The 20,359-nt window shown below is 36.7% G+C and overlaps 4 protein-coding genes across 4 annotated transcripts; 3 read left to right on the forward strand and 1 right to left on the reverse strand.

The window, feature by feature from the left end:
• Positions 1-3,553: 3,553 nt before the first annotated feature.
• Positions 3,554-11,660, forward strand: LOC149015164 (inositol-tetrakisphosphate 1-kinase 3-like). Its single transcript, XM_089155442.1, is given in 11 exon segments — positions 3,554-4,267; positions 5,728-5,809; positions 6,111-6,143; positions 8,527-8,647; positions 8,873-8,965; positions 9,262-9,381; positions 9,484-9,660; positions 10,001-10,056; positions 10,154-10,238; positions 10,838-10,900; positions 10,903-11,660. Coding segments are annotated over 11 exon segments (1,083 nt in total). The 5' UTR covers positions 3,554-4,043; the 3' UTR covers positions 10,932-11,660.
• A 1,853-nt stretch (positions 11,661-13,513) lies between these two features.
• Positions 13,514-13,831, reverse strand: PSRP6 (plastid-specific 50S ribosomal protein 6). Its single transcript, XM_089156500.1, has one exon. It carries the CDS (start codon positions 13,829-13,831, stop codon positions 13,514-13,516), a length of 318 nt encoding a protein of 105 aa, XP_089012626.1.
• Positions 13,832-15,615: 1,784 nt separating this feature from the next.
• LOC149015166 (uncharacterized) lies at positions 15,616-17,589 on the forward strand. Its single transcript, XM_089156135.1, has one exon. The coding sequence runs from the start codon at positions 15,867-15,869 to the stop codon at positions 16,812-16,814; it is 948 nt and encodes a 315-aa protein (XP_089012261.1). The 5' UTR covers positions 15,616-15,866; the 3' UTR covers positions 16,815-17,589.
• Positions 17,590-19,496: 1,907 nt separating this feature from the next.
• LOC149015167 (agamous-like MADS-box protein AGL61) lies at positions 19,497-19,897 on the forward strand. The gene is made up of 2 exons (XM_089156501.1): positions 19,497-19,676; positions 19,739-19,897. Exons 1-2 carry the CDS (start codon positions 19,497-19,499, stop codon positions 19,895-19,897), a joined length of 339 nt encoding a protein of 112 aa, XP_089012627.1.
• The last annotated feature ends 462 nt before the right edge of the window (positions 19,898-20,359 follow it).

Consider the following 20,359-nt stretch of genomic DNA (forward strand, 5'->3'; position numbering starts at 1 on the left):
CTGAATGACCCATTTTTTATAGATCAATGGTTGGTTTCAAGCTTGGGTTGATTTGATTTGACCCAATGGGTTGACTTGTTTACCTAATTGAAGTTTATATATATGTATTTTATGTTCACTTCTAACGTTATTGAGAGATTTGAGATTTTTCAATCAATATTTTAGGTGAGAGTTCTTGTAACGTATTTTTTGGCAATTGGTTGTGAGATTCTCTTTTGTTTTTCTTTTATATAGTGAAAAGTTCTTCATTTTTGTTTGAGAACGTAGCACACTGCATTGATGTTTGAACTACATTAAATCTTGTAGCTTTTCGTGTTTTATTTCTATTTCATTTCGTTATTTCTTTTTGTTTGTTACCAATAAAAGCCTAAGAGCTGCAAAGGATCTCCTTTTGCCTCCAACTAAGTCATCGATGAATCTGGATCATCACCCCCGTTTGTGCTCCCCGACGGGGTCACAGATCCGGAGTCGTCATCGATACGACATTTTGTGCAAATGTGCATGTTTTGAAAATTTTGACTTTCTTTCATGTAGACAGAATAGCAAATGACAATTGTACGTTTCCTACTTGAAGGATCTGTAAAGCTCAATTTTTTCTAAACTTTCGTTGTCCCCCACCTGCCCAACCCCCTCCCTAACTTCTTATAGATCTTAGTTTTGTAAATGTCATGGCTTTTTTCTCTTAGATTGCTTTCAATCAATGAAATTCTTATTAGAAAAGATGTATCACAACTCCCTGATCTTCTAGTTCATAATGAAGGGTTGGCATTATTCACGATGAATTACTTAATCACTAAGTTAAGACCTCAACCTTTCTGGAGAAAGCTTCAGGATAGTTGTTTCTTATCTCCGTTTAATCAGACCCTTAGAATCACGTGGGTGCAAATGTCCCTTATTTTGGGAGACCAAAAGTAAGGCACTACACTCGAAAAGGCTTGAGTGAATGAAATGCCTCTTGATAAGCACTGAACATTTAAAGAACTCCAGAGCATTAAATGCTTAATTTAATGCTACGATTGACATTTCGATAAATATACACCAAATCCCCTTACAACATTGCTCTTTTTCTTTTTTTGGTTTGCCAACCCTAGTTTTCAAGGCTTTGCCCTGACTAATCCGGTTTACAACATTACTTTTGCCGAGATATAGCTTATCGGGTGCTTGACAATAATGATTTGATAAGTGTTTCACGTCATGTGGCACTCACCGAAAAGTGTCATCCAAAGCCATCAATCTTGTGAAAAAGCATTACTTCCAGGAAGTGCTATCCCGATAAGTGACAAGTGAACCCCACGAACCGAATTTGAACAATGTGCTCTAACTTATGGGGCCGTTCAGTTTAACAGTTTGAACCATAACGTATATAACAGAATTCATAACATGTTTCAAAATATCCAATATCCAGACGTCAGTCTTTGATGGATGCATAAAAAGTTAGATTTATATGATCCGGATCTGTGAAAGACTAGTCTGACTAGTTGACACCTTACTTATATTAGTTTCTTTTTCCCCTTTTTTGGTAGAAGTTAATATTACATTTTTTTTTTTTTTTTAAGGGTATAAATTTACATTAGTTTTTTTTATATTTTTTTTTTGGTAAAGAAAATTTACATTAGTTGAGATACAAGGAAAGGGGAGTGTATACACAAATATGAAGATATCTAGTGATATAAAATTGTGAGGTTGGAAGACGTGGAGAGGAGGAAATTTAAGGGAAAAGTATAAGAAAGAGGCCGAAGATGATAGAATTTAAGAGAAAAGGAAAGAGATGAGAAAAATACAGAATATGGAAAAAACAAAGCACACGCACTTCATGATAATATATTTTCTATCCTTCGAGTGGATAATTTTTATTCTTAATGTTTGATCCAACAACTCACACCCATTTTAATATCCATCTATATCATTCAAGTGGATTTTTTATATATATTTTTAGATGTTTCAGATTATTGATTCGGAGTCCTTGGAATTAATTTTGGTTCTTGTATGATGTGTTTGAATGAAATCCATATTTTTACATAAAAAATAAAATAAAGTCGATCAAAAAGATACTATTCATTTACTTTTGTTAGGTTGTCTTTTTTCATTGGAATCCTCAAAAAAAATTTATTTGTATTGAACCATAATTATTTTTTTGTCACAACTGAACCCATAATTAACTACTAAGAGTTGACTCACTAAATGATATTGATGTTTGGTAATTTTATTAGATTAATTTTAGGGTTTCTAATAGTGGTATTTTATTATCTTAGAAACCAAATCAGTGGTTAGTTAAAAAAAATGATCGACTGAAATATCCATATGTATTAGAAGATTTGAAATTCATTAAGAAAGGTATCTAATGAGGTTTTTTTTTACTACAAAAAATGTTACTGAAACCAAATATTTAATCAGAGTTCAACCCAATAAAAGCCTATGATTAACATAGAAACAGACACAGGATCACTTGTTTTGGTGTTACTAAGAAAGAAAAAACTGATCATTTTTACCATTGCAGATTGCTCAACTAGTAAGACCAACTCCTCTTAGTGATCCAATATTAAAATTGCTTGTTTCACAAAAGTTGATCATTTTGGTTCGGAATAACTCCATCTTTCTTATTCCAATTTTATCTCTTGATTTTTTTTTTTAAATTCTTCTTCATCCTCTTTTAAAGTTCTTGCATATTTCAATAAATGAGCCTGTCAATTTTTTTAATTATTTTTATATAAATTAGTAATTCTTATGTTTTTTTTTGTAACAATAAATAATTTCAAATGCATAAAGAATTAAAAAGGCAAGGGGCAAAAAAGTTTTAATAGTATTTTTGTGGAATATGCCTAGTAGAGTAATTCTGTCAGTGTTTTGTTGCTGATCCTAAGCCCAGTCAAACCCTTTTTCATGGAATCGATTTTATATGATAAACGCCATGCTAAGGCGTTCCCTAACAAAAGAAGTGACGCACTACATTATGGCCCGAGTGTACTGATAAGTGGGTAAAGGTTAACTAAGACATCCCTTATAAGTGATGGGCCTGTATTAAAAATAGAATGCGCTGATAAGTAGGCAAGGGTTCTTGCATAGTAGACGAATTCGAGTGAATAAATTAGTAAAAAAACGTAGAATTAGAGGATTAGATTGATATCTTAGAATATAAAATCTTTAATAGATAAGAACTTATAATTGAAATATATTATGAAAAAAATAATGATTAATACAATTTGTGTTCTATAGATTAGATGAAAAGGTAAAAAAACTAAAGAATCCGATAGTTTAAACTTAGGTATAAGAGTGGATAAAAGTGGATAAATATGTTAAGAATATTAAAAAAAATTTGTGATAGGATTAATGCAAACAAAAATTTTGGTTGTTGGTATAACCAAGAGAGTATACGTGTCACAAAGTAAAAAGACTTTTCTAAAAGAAAAAAAAAGTAAAAAGTGAAAAAGACAAAAAGGGCATTTTGTAATTCCGTTCATATGATAAGGGCAAAATAGGGAACCAGGAATCCAGATTCTTTGTAAACGTTTCTGCAACAATATGTCTATATATACCCATCTAGGGTCCCAGCATGGTTCCTACTCGCTAGTTTCTCCACACGCTGTTCTCCGTGTTTTTGCGAATTACGAAATCTGTAGTTTCTCACCAGTTCATCTCACTGCAAGTCCCATCTTTTCTTTTCTTTTTTCTCTGCGTTCGTTCTTTCTTTCCATTTCGTTTTATCTCGGAAGTTATTCGTGTAAAACTCTTTTTTCGCTCAGGTTCTGTGGTGTTCTTGTTCCATTTTCGCTGATTCACGGTAGAAAACTTCTCAGTCGTTAATATTGACGGAGAAGTCATCAATAGAAACCAAAGGTTTCGTATTTCTGGTTCTTCCATGTTTTCTTCCCTTCTTCTATCTTTCGCTTGTAATTCCACGCAGGCTGAGGGCTTTCGGTGCTGTGAAATACCAGGCATTCCGCATCTTTCTTCATCAGTTTCATGTGATTGGTCTGACTAGTAAGAAGAAACAAAGGCTTGAGATAACCTCTCGTTTAGGGTTTTAATCTGAGCCACTACTTTGTATGCCGCTTCTTTGTTCGTATTCTGCTGGGATTGTGAAGGGCATGAGGTTGAACGGAGAGATCTCTTCTTATCTTGATGAAGAGGAGAATGAAGACGAGATCAAAGCACTGTCCTATTCGATTGGCCCGGGATTTCCGCATCCACAGAAACTTGTGGTTGGATACGCTTTAACTTCCAAGAAGACCAAGAGCTTTTTGCAGCCCAAGCTTCAAGGACTGGCTAGGTAATCGATCAATCTCCCTAATCTTCCCGGTCGCTTGCTTTACATCTCTCTTGCTCTCCTCAAAAGATACCCTACTCTGTGGCATAGAACCGTTTCACAAGATACATTTTCTGATACACCGTGTCATGATGAAGGTTGTTGGAGGAAATTTCGGAAACCAACATTATCAGCTATCTTATCTTCAGCAGATCGATTTTCTATTTTTGGATTTTTTGTTTTCCCTAAAATTTTCCTTTGAACTTACATTTCCCCCTTCGTGTAAGTGTTTGATGCAGGATTTTCGTTTGTTTAGACCATTGTTTTATTGTCATCAATAAAACCGGCGTTGTTTTTGGCATCATCGTTCGAGTGAAGTTATATGGCCCTTAATCTCACCGATTTCTTACAGTCTTGATTTTTTCCTTTTTCAACAGAGTGGTTAAGAAAGGAAGAAACAACTGCGATGATATCGTTTCAGTTTTGCCAGTTACCCTGAATAATTAGATTTTTTTTCTATGGAACCGGATATGTGTAAAAACACTCCAGCTTCACGCGGAGACTCTTTTTTAAGTAATTCTTCTGAGTATCATTCTTGGAATCTGATGTCTTTATCAGTCTGCGGTGGGAATATTCTGAAATTTATGCCGTTAAAGATTAGATTACAACAAGTTAAAAGGGGACCGGATGAGGGGATTCAGTCAATTCCCTTAGTATATCTAAAGGATATGAGTAGTCTTAGTTTTTGTTTTTCAATATAATTTGAATCCAATATCCCTTGGTATTCTCAGTTTTCTACGGCTGATGTCATGTTGCGGCTCTGAAGTACCTGCCTGAATATTGAATTTGATGACTGTCTAGTTTTGCGTATTGTCTGGTGCATGTCCCGTGCATCACAAATGCAGGGGAGACTCAGTATCTATCATGTTATATCTGAGTCCATTCCCGAAGAAGGATACATTTGTGTCCCAGATTCTTTTGATTGCTTTTGTTTTGGCCACTGTTTTGAAGCAGGGTCTTTCAAGACCTTGAAATTCTCATTGGCCTTATGAGCAGTCCTGAAAATATCGTTTTTTTTTGTTTTCTCCTTTTTTTTAATGGAATTATCATTGGTATTTATTTTTCATGGTTTATTGTACATATTCGCATTTAGATGTGGTTAATATGGATCTTTATGTAACCGTATTTGTGTTTATCGAGTCTGGGTGCGACTTTTACAACTTTTATGGTATTTAGGATTTCTGAGTTGATTAACTTTTCTAATTTCCCTTCCTTTTGATTGGTGTCTTTTAGTGGTTTTTGTTGTCCGACAAACTTAATGAGTTTTTCTTGTTCATCTTCTTCTGTCTAGGAGTCTGCCTTCTTCTTTTACATCCATTGCCTCTTTGTTGTTATTTCCTGTTTTCCATTTGTGTCTAATCTTTGTTGTCATTTCCTGTTTTCCATTTGTGTCTAACACTAGTTGATTATCATAAATTGTGCAGGAATAAGGGGATAATATTTGTTGCAATTGACCAAAGCAGATCACTATCTGACCAAGGTCCTTTTGACATTGTTCTACATAAGGTTTGTGCTGATTTTGAACTTCCTTGTTTTCCTCCTCATTTATCTAAAACCCTATTTGGGTCTGGTTGTTTGTTCTTTTTTTGTGTTAATCTCTTTAACTATTGGATCTTGATCTTTGAAAGTTATCCAGTTTGGAAAATTATCTTTTATCATATTGTGCCTCTTTTCTTTTAGTAAACAATTGCTTTTTCAGTTACTGGTTGTTTCTTGCATCTCCCTGTGAACAAAGGTTGAACTTACAGAGTATGGATCTTAGCTATAGCTGATGAAGTCTGTGTGCTTTTTTCCCCTTTCTTTTCAGTTATTAGGAAAGGAGTGGCGACATATCATTGAGGTTAGTCATCTAACTTCTGTGATTCTTCTAAGTTTGAAACCTCTTTTTTTTTTTATTTAAAAGCCGTGGAGGCAATTTCTTTCAAAACCATTGTCAACATGCTTGTGCTATATGTTACTTTATGGGATTTCAATGAGCAATAAAATGGCTGTTGGGTTGACTAGATATCTCAAGGCTTAAAACTTCTGTCTGGCAATTTGTGCAACATTGTTCTTTTCTCTATAATGAATTGATCATGATCAGATATTTGAGATCAAGGTGTCAAAACTCGAACAATTTTTTATGCTTTATTATTTATTTATTTGAAAACTTTTCCCTTGTTTCTGTAATTAGTTTGGTTAACTTTATCAGGTGGGATAATCTTCTTTTTGGTAACAAAATCTATTATTATTTAACTCATTATTGAATGAGTTGGGTTACCTGCTCTGATTATGTCAGTGTAAACGGTATTTAGCTCCCATCTGCCATCTGTTTTTGTTTATTGAAAAATCATACTCAACGTTTCTGCCATGATTCTAGATGAATTGATATTATCAATCATCATGTTTGCCAACATACAGATGTTAGCTACGTCTTGCCAGGAGATATGGTTAACAACTGTGTGAAGTGGGACAGAGAAGACACCCCCCCTGGGCCAATTCTTTTTCAACTGAGTAGGAAAAACAGATTGGTCAGATATTTTTGAGACTAGTTTTTGTACTACAGTACTATTATTCTCATGCATGTCTTGTTTCATGCATCAAGGATCTCTTGACTTTGTTGGGAACAGTGTAGTTTCATCTTGATCGGTGTATTGGTTATTTAGTTTTGACACATAAAACACTAATACAAAAATCAAGTCATGTCCCTAGATTGGTGCTGCCTGAATATTCCAACTGAAAATAACTTAAAAAAAATAAAATAATAGTGGTTGAAAGAGATTAAACAGGGGAAAAGAGAGATTGAAGGAGAATAAGAAATAAGAGAGAAGTAGGTTTTCAGGCTTTGTAGATGAAGCCATGGGTCATGGCTAGGGTGAGGAAACCTTACCTCATCCAGTTATCCAAGTCTGCTAATCATTCACTTTTATATCTCTTCTACCTATTTAACAGGCTGAAAGTACAACTTCTTCTACCCATGTTCACACTAGATTACTATTCCTGCTAATATTTCAATATCCTTCTACTCTTGACTTCTAAAATAATTACTTCCAGTCCTACCATCACTCTTTCAGGAGTTGCACCATACATGAAATAGTTCTATATTCCAATAATCAGTCTTGTCCTCAAGAGCTTTCTAGGAATTTTTGTACTATCCAAATGATAAATAATAATTAAATTGATCTTGTCCTCAAGAGCTTTCTAGGAATTTAGTTTTTGAACGATCCAAATGATAAATAATAATTAAAATGATCTCATCCTCATCCCAAATCTTCCCCAGGAAGATCTCATTGTAGGGACTAGTGCCACTTTGAATGAGGTGATGCATGATGTATGATTTGCATTGGGGACTTTTTCTTCGTTGGCTGTCGGCGCTTTTCTATGGTGATTTCGGTTGGAATTGGAAGGTGGAAATCGATTTGTCCGATGTTCTTTGTAATGGTTTCATTAACTAAATTTCTTGGATCTTGATGAAAACTTGCTTCCTAGGCATTTGTGAAAGCCTTTCCAACATGGAATAGATAGAGTATGGGTGGAGAAATAATAAATAAGATTTTGCTTTATAGACTAAGCCGTGGTCCTGGCTTGGGTGAAGAAGTCTTATCTCTTCCAAGGATAGTTTAGCAATTCTAAGTCTGCTTAGTGTTCCTTTTACCCTATTTAATAGGCTAAAAAAGTTGCAACTTGCTACAGCTTCTACCCATGTTCACAATGAATCTTTTTCTTCTTTTCCAGGTTACTATATTTACAATAAATGACAAATTCTCATAATTCATTGTTAACCCGCAAATAGCACTCCTAAAGTAACTACTCCCACTCCTATGATTGCTGTTTTAAGAGTTGCTTCATGCACGTAATACATTACTATTGGAAATGCTGTGCTAGATATTTGAGGTGCTGTTCTGTACAAGAACTATTTTTCCTGCTCGAGTAAATTGTCTCTTTAATTATGTGATTATTTAAAATTACAGTTTGTTTTTTGTGTCTCCTTAAATGCTACATGGCCTGTTGAGATAAACTAATAGTGCTGTCTGATATTTCACAATTCTGTTTGCCGTCTGATTTTCTGACTTCCAGTTATGATGTCTCATCTAATGTTTTATTCCCCCCCCCCCCCCCCCCCCTCAAACCCACCAAAAAAAAAGAAGAGATTTTTTGTTATTTCTTTTTATAAATGAGATTTTTTAGTACTTTGAAAATTTCTATTTGTTTCTGATGGTTATCACATGTGCTCTCTTGTGAAGGATTATAGGCTTGCTCATCCTGAAGTTACTGTCCTTGATCCTCCAGATGCCATACAACATGTGCACAATCGCCAGTCCATGCTCCAGGATGTAGCTGATCTTAACCTGTCTGATTGCCACGGTAATTCTTCAAGTGTTTTCCTGAACAAAAATATGCCTTGGGTGATCTCATTTGCTAGAAGGTTAACTAATTGGCAATCCTAGAATTTTGTGCTTTTGTTAAAGATTTAAATCTATTTGGGTTAAGTATCTGTCCATTAAAGCTGGTGAGATTTGATTGTATTGCATTGTGCGTACATTTTACTATGCTTACAAAGCTTGAATTGGTTGTTGACTAATCTTGTAGGCAAGGTTGATGTTCCAAGACAGTTGGTTATTAAAAAAGATCCATCCTCCATCCCCGATGCAGTTGCTAAAGCTGGGTTGATGCTGCCTCTAGGTGAGTTTGCATTTTGTAGTCCCCCGTCCTGTGCTATTCTGTCATTGGATTGTGCTTAAGAACCGGTTTCAGTGTTTCATATGAACCCAGTACCATTAAATAAAAGATTATTTAACTGGTCTGTTGTCTCAAGGCAATACAGAATGAGTGTCAGACTTGTAGCAAATCATGGTTTATTCAGTAACAATCTGAAATAGATATGGTTACTTGTGTGATTCTTCTTTTTTCTTTTGGTTATTTGCTTTTTATTAATTCTTTCTAATTGAGGACCTTTTATCTGTACTTGATTGCTACAGTTGCAAAGCCGCTTGTTGTTGATGGAAGTGCGAAGTCTCATCAACTATCTCTTGCATATGATCAAATTTCCCTCTCAAAACTTGAACCTCCTCTTGTTCTGCAGGAGTTTGTTAACCATGGTCTGCGTTTGCTACTGACCAATAATTTCATCATCTTCAATTTAACCATAAGTTTTAGGTTTAGGTGTACTCACTAGATATTGTTTATTTGTCTTGTTACAGGTGGTGTTCTATTTAAGGTTTATATTGTAGGTGAAACTATAAAAGTGGTCCGGCGTTTCTCTTTACCTAATATCAACGAGCCTGACCTCTTAAACAATGCTGGTGTGTTCCATTTCCCTCGGGTTTCTTCGGCTGCTGCTTCAGCAGATGAGGCAGATCTTGACCCTGGGGTTGCTGGTGAGGCTGCTGAGATTCTTTCTTTGACATTTATTTCCGCTTAGCCTCCTAGGAACACTTAGGACATCATTGGATGTGGCTTAGGATTGGCAGGCAGAGATAACCACAAAAATTTCCAATTTCTTGCCTATTCATGCTCCCCTCCCCCAGTGAAGTGCTAGTTTCTTACTATCATCCCTTCTTTTTGATAAATCAATAGACTTTTGTTCTCTGCAATGGTTTCTTCAAGTTGGCAGTGAAAGATTGTGGAGAAAAAGAAGCTCTAATATATTTAATAAGAGGACCACAGAAAATTTCAACTAATGAAGGAGGGTTGCTTACATTATTGTTATTCCTGCAGAGCTTCCCCCACGACCTTTACTTGAGAGGCTTGCAAGAGAGCTCCGACGTCGTCTGGTAACATTTTTCCCTTTCTGACATGGAACTAATATTCATTTATTTCATGTCTGGACAATATGTAATTCTTGGTTCTTTTTTGTGTCTTTACTTCTAGGGTCTCCGGCTGTTCAACATAGATATAATCAGAGAGCATGGCACTAAAGATCGCTTTTATGTTATCGACATAAACTACTTCCCTGGCAAGTGAAAATCAATTCTTTTTTCAAACCACACTAGTCATTCCTCATTTTATTCATGTCTTTAGAGTTGACTATCTTTTGTTCATCCTCTTGAGATTCCTGACTCATAGGTTTTTCATTCAACGTCAGTTTACATACAGTGGATCATTTACTCTGTTTGCAAATTGTCATAATTGTCCTACGATTTAGACCGAGTCACCTACCTGATCAAATCCTTAGTTCAAATTGAATCTGTATGTTGCTTATTGCCGCATGAGTATGTGTTAGAACCATTCGCATGCTATGGTAACTTGTCAAGAATTTAAGTAGGACAATGGTGATCCAAGGCAGTTCGTGATTATTCCCAGTTACTTGGTAGCCTCTTCACATTACGAAGAATGATAGCCTAGGCATGAACTCTTGATGGATGAACATTTGTATGTTTTTGTAGTTAGGAGAATACAGATCTAGGGCTCTAGCCTTCGAGTTTGGAGGGAACTTTGGAAATTGCTTTTTCTAGTTCTCTACACATGTTGCACGTCTACAGTCGATTGTTTGTGTTTGCGTTCCTTACTGTTTTCCTCTGGCATGTGCTGAGTAGATTTTGACACCATCTGCAGGGTATGGGAAAATGCCTGAGTATGAGCACATATTTACAGACTTCCTTCTCAGCCTGGTACAATGCACAAGAAACGCCCTGTGAATAACTGTTGAAGGCGTCTGTGGAAAAACAAGAGAGACATGTTTCAAGATGTTATATTTGATGTTTCGGATGTGCGTATTCCTCTCATCCTTCAGTTGGATGTACTACATCCTCTATGATTTCGGCTTGCAGCATGTGATAAAGGTGAAAGAAGGCAAATACACCAAAACCACACTGGCACCCACCCTTCTCTCCCCACTTCGTCTTGTTTTTGTAATTACTTGTCTGGAAAGATGACAATGCCCTTTCCAAAATCCATCGTGATGTACATATAAGCTCCCTTCAATTAACGTGGAAGTCTGCTTGGTTGCCCAAGCTTCTGTCCCAGTCTCTCTTGTGCTGTGTTTTGGTCATTTTCTGGTGAATCCCATATGGTTTCAGTGCGGTATAGAGTCTATCTGAGAAATTGACATCAAAATCAAAATCGAAATAGCCTGTATTGTACAAGGTTTTGTACCCGTATGATATGAAATGTTGTTTCTACATAATATGTACCCGTTATTTAAGCAGTGCAATGGTATTAGAATTCCAAAGTTTCTTATAGTTTTTCTTCAATCATGTTCATGAGGTGCTTCTTGGAGGTCTAGGTGTTCTGGTGGTGCTTGGATGTCATTTGTCAAGGTGTTGCTTTGCCTTTGTTTTTTCAATCTCCCTCGTGCGTCTATGCTACGACAAATATGTTTTCAACGAAAGTAGATTTTTTTATGCAACTTCGACACTTTAACTTGATGTTGAAATTTGATCGCTTTAAGGGATGAGTGATGTTTCCAAATTATTTCCTTTACGGATGTAAGCAATTAGCATTCTAAAAAAAAGAGAGGGAGACAAAGAAAACATGGAACGTTGCTATACCATACGGTTACCATATCCATGTCTTTTCCATTTAGTTAAAAGCACATGGATCTAAGTTTCTAGTTTTGTGGTTACCAAAAAAACAAGGTACACCTAGTTTAGCGAGTGTTGATGTGCATGCACATTTGACGAATGGTGAGGATATGTTGGATTAGTGGGTGTGTTTTATATACAATAATGGTGCTCTTCCATATAGAGGCAATAGGTCTTGAATTTGAACTTCCATTACTTCACAGCTTTACCCTTTCTCTCCCATCCCTGAGCTTTTGTGGGCCCCAGTTCTTCTGAGAAACTGGGACTGTTTCGTTAACTACATGAAGTGATGCTAGGACATCTTTCTTGTTGCAATCGTTTGGGAGGGGATAGCTGAGAACAGTCTCAAAAGCACCAGTAGTGTGAACTTTTTGGGTTTATCAGTCGCTCCGGGCATTCTCAATCTGGAAATTGTGTTCACCAAGATTTGGATCATACTTGCATGGTGCTAGTCTCATGCAAAGTTACGGTTATAAGTAGATTTGTATATGGATGGTTCGAAATCCGTCTTTGAATTTGCATTCATATTCATTTAAGGGTATCTGTATCTGGAATTTTTCTTATAGGAAAATATTTGTATCTATTCTGATTCGGATATTTACTTATCGGATCGGATAACATCCAGATAAAAACTTATCTTGATAGAGTAAAATATTCAACATTTTTTTCCTTTGAAAATTGATGATAATCGAATTTGGAAACCAGTCAGTAACTGGACAATTGGAAATTAGAAATTATCCGGTTCGAGTAAAGTATTATTTCACCAAAAAAAAAAAGAGTAAAGTATTAAATATTTTTTTTCTAAAAAATGGGCTAATAATCGGATTTAGAAACCGGTAATCGGTAATCGGCCGTTGGAATTTGGAAATAAAAAAAATGACAATCACCAATCAATAATCGGATCGGATTATTATCGGATATCCGACGAAATTCTGGATTCTAATTTGGATGCCTTCTCTAAATTTATGACTGATTCAGATACTCGTGTATCAGAGCCGAATTCAATTCGTTTACAAGTGTAATTATAAGCTGCACAACACTTCACTTATTTTAGTCATTAGACAACATCCAATTCATGAGGGGATATGGAGTTTGTTAAATAGGCTTGGGTTTTCAGGTGCTGAGCTTCCTATGTACAACCCGTGGTGTCTGGAGAGTGAAGGTAAAAGTGGTCTAGCTTTCCTTCTTCAGGGAGTTTGTTGTATCAGCACAAACAGTATTGTCCTTGCACAGAGAGGGCCAGAAGGGGTATTAGAGATAAGATAGGCATTAAAGTTACTAAATATCTGATATCCAACTTTCAGCACTCAAGATAGCTCTACACGTCGCACGTTATTAGTTGAAATGATTTATGAGAATGCATTTAAAACTTTCAAAATTCTCAAACTAATCAAGTACGGTGACAGACCATCCAAGTAGAGCTGGGGATTTGCATCTTAACACTCGCCCAATTCAAAGGGAGATACTGCTTGCAAAGGCTTATAAGGGGAAAAAACCCAAACAGTTGGTGGGCAACGGCGTGTGTCGATTCAGACTACGAGAGATTGGTAAAGCAAAATCAATGCACTAATAGACGTTTTCCATACCATTAAGAAACTAAAGTTTCATTCATTCATGAACCCAATAACAAACTGCGAAAACCCAGATGAAGAGGGAAAGAAAATAACGAACACACGGATGATGCCTTAAGATATCTTTCAGTCCTTCCTCAGGGATTCTCTATCGATTGTGTAGTGGAAGCAACGAGGACAGTTTCAGAAGATTCATCAGCAGGGACGAAACTCCAATCGGGAGGAAGAGGAGGGAGAGGTGGGTAAACAGCGGGCTTACGCTTGACATCCCAAGGCTGAGTTTTCTTGGGTCTCGTCTTCCTGTGGTGCGCCGTCGCCTTCTTCTGTGGCCTGGACGAGCATTCTATCACCAAACCCGATCTTCTTCCTGCGCTGGTTGGAGCAGTCTTCGTTGCGAGACCTGTGGAAGAGCTGGGTAACACGATTCTTGACCCAAATAGCGCTGAAATCGACATTTTCCGTTCGCTCCTTCTATACTTCTTCACTTTCTCGATGCAATTTCACCCTCCCCTTTCGGTCTAACTCTTCATTATCCTCTGCTTCTGTAGTATTCCAATGAAGATAATAAATGGGTGTTTCTGGTCCTCCCATTTCATTTTGATCACGGGGACGCTACGGTTCTTACGTGGCAGGTAAGGAATACGTTTATTGGATTTTTAAATTTTTAAATAGAAAATTCTAATATTGATTCTTGAACCGGAAAAATATCGGATATGCTTCCGGTACAGTGGTGATGGTCTCTGAACCGGTCCTTTCACACCTTGTCCCTCCAGTTCAAAATAAAAATGCTTCAAACTGTATAAATAAATTTTTTTTTTTGAAAAAAGCTAAAAAGAATTAAGAACAATCACGATTGTATGATTTAAGTACTTTTTTGTTAATTTTTTTCACTTTAAAAAGATTCATCAAAAATAAATATCTCATTTATTATTTATTATTATTATTCTTTTGTCAATAAGAGATTTAAATTAAGTTAACTAAAGTAGCTCTAGTCGCGGAATTAAAGGAGTGGAGATTGCCACAAAGACCGACAAAATTTAAACATGCGAGACCCTTAGCAAGGTAATTCTCTTGAGAATTAAAAAACTTGAAAATATAAACAAACTAAAGCATCTAGAACTACTTGCCCAAACTAATGACTGAGCTTCCCCATTAAGCGATCAGACTAGTGATTGGTAATTTGAGAAAACCTGTACGATGGATAGATGTAATGCATTCGCTAACAAAAAAGTATCACGTATGGCTTCTATCTCAAGAGCCGTAGTTGAGAAGCCATGGCTAGCAACAATTTAAGCAGCAACAAAACTCTTAGTTGCATTCCACATGATCGCCTATTGACTAGATTTGGCTCCTCTCTTCAGAAAATGAATTTCAATTAGTGATAGGATTTAGCTACATGTAAAGTTTCTAAATATTCTATATGATTAAATCCTATAATTTATTAAAGACTCATTGGGAGATTTTTTCAAGAAAATTAACTCTTTTGAATTAAAATCAAGTTAGCATATAAGAAAATCCAATGGCAATTTGTGGGAGCTACTTGAGGTGATTGGGAGAGCCTTGGCAAGTGTTAGTGCCACTGCTGAAATGGAACTGTAACAAGAGACATTATCTCATTTAATAACTTATTCATATGACACATTTTTTTTGAATAATATTTATAACATACATTGAGTGTGGAAGAAAGAGAGGAAACTCCATTAAAAATGTAAGGCTTCCTTGTCAACCAAATTATGTACGCAACATAAAATATTCCTAAAATATTCCATGTGGTAAAAATCAATGACAATAACTACAAGGATGTTTATAATAAATAAAATTATAAAAATGTATAAACCTAGTGGATGTATATGTAATTTACTCTATAAAGTGATTTTAGTTTTCATTAATTTCTATTGAATTATTTTGGGTAAAATTTCCTAAATTTTCTGAAATTAAAAAAAAAGTTACTTAATATTTTAAAAAGTATTACATTAATAGATTTAATTTTTTTTGGAAAGAATTTCAAATCTTTGATGCAATAAATTTTTGATTAAATATTTTTCTAGGATTTACTTTACTCAAAGAAATAAGAATTGTTTTTTTTTGTCTGGGTAAAGATTTCGGTTTCGACCTTTTCGGCTTTTCCAAATGTGAACCGAACCGGATTTCCAAAACAACGTAACAAAAAACATGACATACGAACCATTTGCGAAGTAATATCGATCAAGTCCACGTATACAGTTGATGATCAAAAAAAGAGATAACCTCTTCGGTTTTCGCCCCGCGACGTTAACGTAACCTTTGAGACTTTGACCATTCGACGCTGGAAGTGAATGATATTTCAGTTCTTTCGGGAATCTCTCCTTCTTCGTCCCTTCCATCTTCCTCTCCTTTCCATATATACAAACAAATCCACCTTCAAATTACGCGTTTTCTATAACGGAACACGTTCCAGTTTCTCTCTAAAACCCTCTTTGCTCTCATCGAAGAAGAATTCACTTCAAATTAATGGCTACAGAGGCAGAGACGTCAACTACGGCAGTTACTAGGTATTCTCAATCTACTCCCAGACGGGTCTGTTTCTCCTTCGCTGCATATGCTAAGCAAGTCATAGCCCACCTCAAGAAATGCAAAATTCAGATTGCAGAAGGTCTCACAGACGAAGAATTCTCATCGATCCAATCCACCTTACGTTTCACTTTCCCTCCTGATATCCGTTCTATTCTTCGCGAAGGACTTCCAGTTGGTACTGGCTTCCCAGATTGGCGATCGACTTCACCTCAACAATTAGAGATTCTCGTCAATCTTCCCCTCATGGGTCTCCAGAAAGAAATTATCAAAAACAAATTCTGGTCTTCTTCTTGGGGAGAGAAACCTCCCGATTCTAAAGAAGCCCTAAGCATGGCTAAGCGATTAATGAAGAAAGCTCCTCGTTTGGTACCCATTTACAGGAATTTTTACATTCCTTCATCCCCAAATCTTGCTGGGAATCCAGTCTTCTTCGTGCATGGCCTAGAAATATATTGCTCTGGTTGTGACATTGCTGGGTTTTTTCAGAACGTTGAATTCAGTCGGAGAAGCGCCGTGACAGAGTCGTCGACGGTGGAATCTCCGGCGTGGGCAGCGAAATCTGCGAAGTCGATTGAATTCTGGTCAGATTTGTTGGAGAGTGTGAGTTGTGAGAAGAACAGAGAGGCGGCGAAGTTGAATATTTTCTTTGAGGAGATGAGCCGGAAACTGAAGGAAGGAGGATGGCGGGAGGAAGAAGTGGGAGAGATGATGATGGCAGATAATCCAATCGACGGTCAAGATGATTTGCAGAAGAAACGCCACATGCGGTTATTGTCTCTGAAGTTGTTACAAGCCGGTTGGACCCCTGAAGACGTGGCTTACTCTCTTGGCTCACCTCAAGACGACCGGTTCTCTCTTCTCCCTTCTCCTGTTTATGAAATCTAAACCATCAACCACATTTTGATCAGACGAACAGAAACCCTACAAAAGGGGCCCACATGTATGTTGAGAAATCCATGACTTAGATCGTAAATTAGTTTATTGGTTTGGTTTTTTTCTGGGCCACTTTGGATTGAATGCGAGGGTTGGGTGAGTGTGACATTTACACAGAAATATTAATTAATTATAACGTAATTTGCTAGACTAATTGATCATAATGTAATTTGCATCCACAAATGAAGACCAAAAGCGTTTTTAGGAGACATTTAAGACTTGTAGAGGTTTGAAATTAGGGTGCCAATGATTTGTTAAAGGATCAAGAACTCGTTGTCATTGTTGAAAAGAGAGGAAGAGTAGTTAGAAGAACAGAGATTTATGAGAATCACAAGTCCTTAATAATATCTCCTAGAAAAGAGACTGGTGTGGTTAACCCGACCATCGTACCTTCATCACATCTTTTGTTTGTGTTGGCCTTTAATCCAACCATAGAATCTGGATCACTTTCGCGTTGAGGGAGTCCATTCGTTTTTTTGTCACATATTTTATGTGAGGTCTATATTTAAATATGATAAAATAATCTAGAGGTGGGACCCCTAATAAGTCTCACATTGATTCCAAAAAACATCCGTACGAGAGGTGATCTAGACTCCCAACCATGTAATTTAAGTACCACTACTTTTCTCTAAAGGACCTTTGAGCTAAGGTTGTCAATTCGGTATAGAGTCACTATTTGATATGACATTGAATAAATCTATCCCATACCATTACCCTACTAAATACCGAATGGTACAAGTATGTCATATCAAAAGTGCACCATATTTATTTGGTACAAGATGGTATGATATTTGGTACGGTACCAGTGTGGTATGGTTTGTGTATATCATTGTGTCTATGTCTTCATTATATCTTTTATTAAATGATACAACTAGTGTCATACCAATATTGTAGCATACTTATTCAATAGGTACAATATGACATAATTGATACAGTTTCGTTTTTTGTTAACGGTACACAAACCAACCACAAGAATTGGAGGCTCATACGCCTAGGGGATGGGAAGGGGGGGGGGGAGGTTTGGAGTGATGGAGGTGCGAATCCAAGACTTTCTTGGTCTTACTGCCTCTACATAGAATGTTGTATCATTATAACATATTAGGGTGCAAATGAGTTGGTAAAGGATCATGATCTCGTTGTCATTGTTGAAAAGATAGGAAGAGTAGTTAGAAGAAAAGAGACTTATGAGGATCACAAGTCCATAATGATATTGCCTAGAAAGAGACTGGTGTGGTTAACCCGACCATCTTACCTTTATCACATCATTTGTTTGTGTTTGCCTTTACTCCAACCGTAGAATCTGCTGGATCACCTCCGTGTTGAGGAGTCCATTCCTTTTTTTTTTTTTTTTGCCACAAATACTTATGCGAGGTCCATATTTAAGTATGATAAAATAATCTAGAGGTGGGACCCCTAATAAGTCTCACATGGATTCTCAAAAACATTCGTCAGGAGGTGATCTAGACTCCCAACCATGTAATTTAAGCACCACTACTTTTCTCTGAAGGACCTATCTAGGGTTGTCAATTTGGTATAGAGTCGCTATTCGATATGATATTGAATAAATCTATCCCATATCATTACCCTACTAAATACCGAATGGTACAAGTATGTCATATCAAAAGTCCACCATATTTATTTTGTACAAGACGGTTTGATATTCGGTACAGTATTGGTGTGGTATGGCTTGTTTATATCATTGTGTCCATATCAATATTGTTAACTAGAGTCACACCAATATTGTACCATAGTTATTCAATAGGTACAATATGACATAATTGATACGGTTTTGCTTTTTGGTAAATGGTACACAAACCAACCACAAGAAATGGGGGTGCATACGCCATACGCCTAGGGGATGGAAAGCGGTGGGGGGGGGGGGGAGAAGGTTTGGAGGGATGGAGGTGCGAATCTAAGATTTTCTTGGTCACGCCTCACATAAAGGATGGGGGGGGGGGGGGAGAAGGTTTGGAGGGATGGAGGTGCGAATCTAAGATTTTCTTGGTCATACTGCCTCTACATAAAAGGATGTATTAATGAAAACAGATTAGGGTGCAAATGAGTTGGTAAAGGATCAAGATCTCATTGTTGTTGTTGAAAAGAGAGGAAGAGTAGTTAGAATAAAAGAGATTCATGAGGATCACAAGTCCTTAATGATATAGTCTATTCACTAGAAAGAGACTGGTGTGGTTAACCCAACCATCTTAGTATCTTACCTTTATCACTATCATTTGTTTGTGTTCGTCTGTGCTCCAACCATAGAATCCGGATCACCTTAGCGTCGAGGAGTCCACTCGTTTTTTTTTGCCATGCATATTTATGCGAGGTTCATATTTAAGTATGATAAAATAATTAGAGGTGAGACCTCTAATGAGTCTCACATGGATCTCCAAAAGCATTCCGCTAGACTACCAACCAAGTAATTTAAGCACCGCTACTTTTCTTTGAAGGACCTTTCTAAGCTTGTCAATTTGGTATAGAGTCGTTATTTGATATGGTATTGAATAAATTTATTCCATATCATTACCCTACTAAATATCGAATGGTACAACTATGTCATATTAGAAATGCACCATGGAGGTCAAAGAGCTAAAAATTTCTCCATTGTTCTTTCTTTCTAATTGTTTCAGTTCGATGGAGCGGAAGGGAAAGAACGGCAAGGGTAGCAGAAAGATTGAGATGAAGAAAATAAAAAACGAGAATTATCTGGAAGTCACCTTCTCAAAACGTCGACTTGGGATTTTCAATATGGCTAGCAAGCTCAGTATTCTGTGTGGTGCTGAGCTAGCTATCCTCTTGTTTTCTCGCCCTGGGGTAATCTCCATTCCTTTGGCCATCCAAGTGTGAAGTCTGTCATAGAAAGGTTTCTCAATCAGGATGGTCAACCATCCGTAGCCACCAGTGGCAGTGATGAAGCACTGGAGCTCCTTGTGGCTAGAGTTACTGAGCTGAACAGACAGCATGAAGAGCTGCAGAGCACACTGGAAGTGGAGAAGAAGCGAAGCCAAGGATCTCAAGAAGTGGGAAGAAGATAAGAACAGGCAAGGTGAACTACCATGGTGGAACACTCCCATTCAAGGTATGGGAGTGTTTGAGCTTCAACAACTGATGGCATACTTGAAGGAGTTTAAGAAAAATGTGGTTAATGGCAACTGTTGTGCCAATGTAAATCAGAGACATGGGAGTTGGGGTCTTTCTGATGAGATCTGTTATTGTTTTATTTTTCCCCCGCCTTTTTTTTTTTGGGGGCGGGGTGATATGTTTGTCTTTAAAATAAAGTTTTGTTAGATGATATTTGTGAATTTTTCAATGCAGAAGACTATGACTTGGGGCAGAGTACTTAAATGTGTAGCTGCCAACGGTCGATATCGAAATTTAAGTCAAATTTAACACATCGAAAGTTTTGTTAGATGACTATTTGGAGATCGAAATTTCAAAATCTTGGTTGAGATTTTGATCTTGACCATTGGCAGTACAGTGCTGCGCATTTAATGCAC

Source organism: Hakea prostrata, chromosome 5, assembly GCF_041222555.1.
Source record: "Hakea prostrata isolate BN-2017 chromosome 5, UWA_Hpros_2, whole genome shotgun sequence".
NCBI classification, from domain to species: domain Eukaryota; kingdom Viridiplantae; phylum Streptophyta; class Magnoliopsida; order Proteales; family Proteaceae; genus Hakea; species Hakea prostrata.

Coding starts and splice junctions, on each gene's coding strand:
- PSRP6 (XM_089156500.1), bottom strand. CDS start 13,831: ATGTCGATTTCAGCGCTATTTGGGTCAAGAATCGTGTTACCCAGCTCT.
- LOC149015166 (XM_089156135.1), top strand. CDS start 15,867: ATGGCTACAGAGGCAGAGACGTCAACTACGGCAGTTACTAGGTATTCT.
- LOC149015167 (XM_089156501.1), top strand. CDS start 19,497: ATGGAGCGGAAGGGAAAGAACGGCAAGGGTAGCAGAAAGATTGAGATG. Junction 19,677..19,738: donor TCTTGTTTTCTCGCCCTGGG/GTAATCTCCATT, acceptor TTTCTCAATCAG/GATGGTCAACCATCCGTAGC.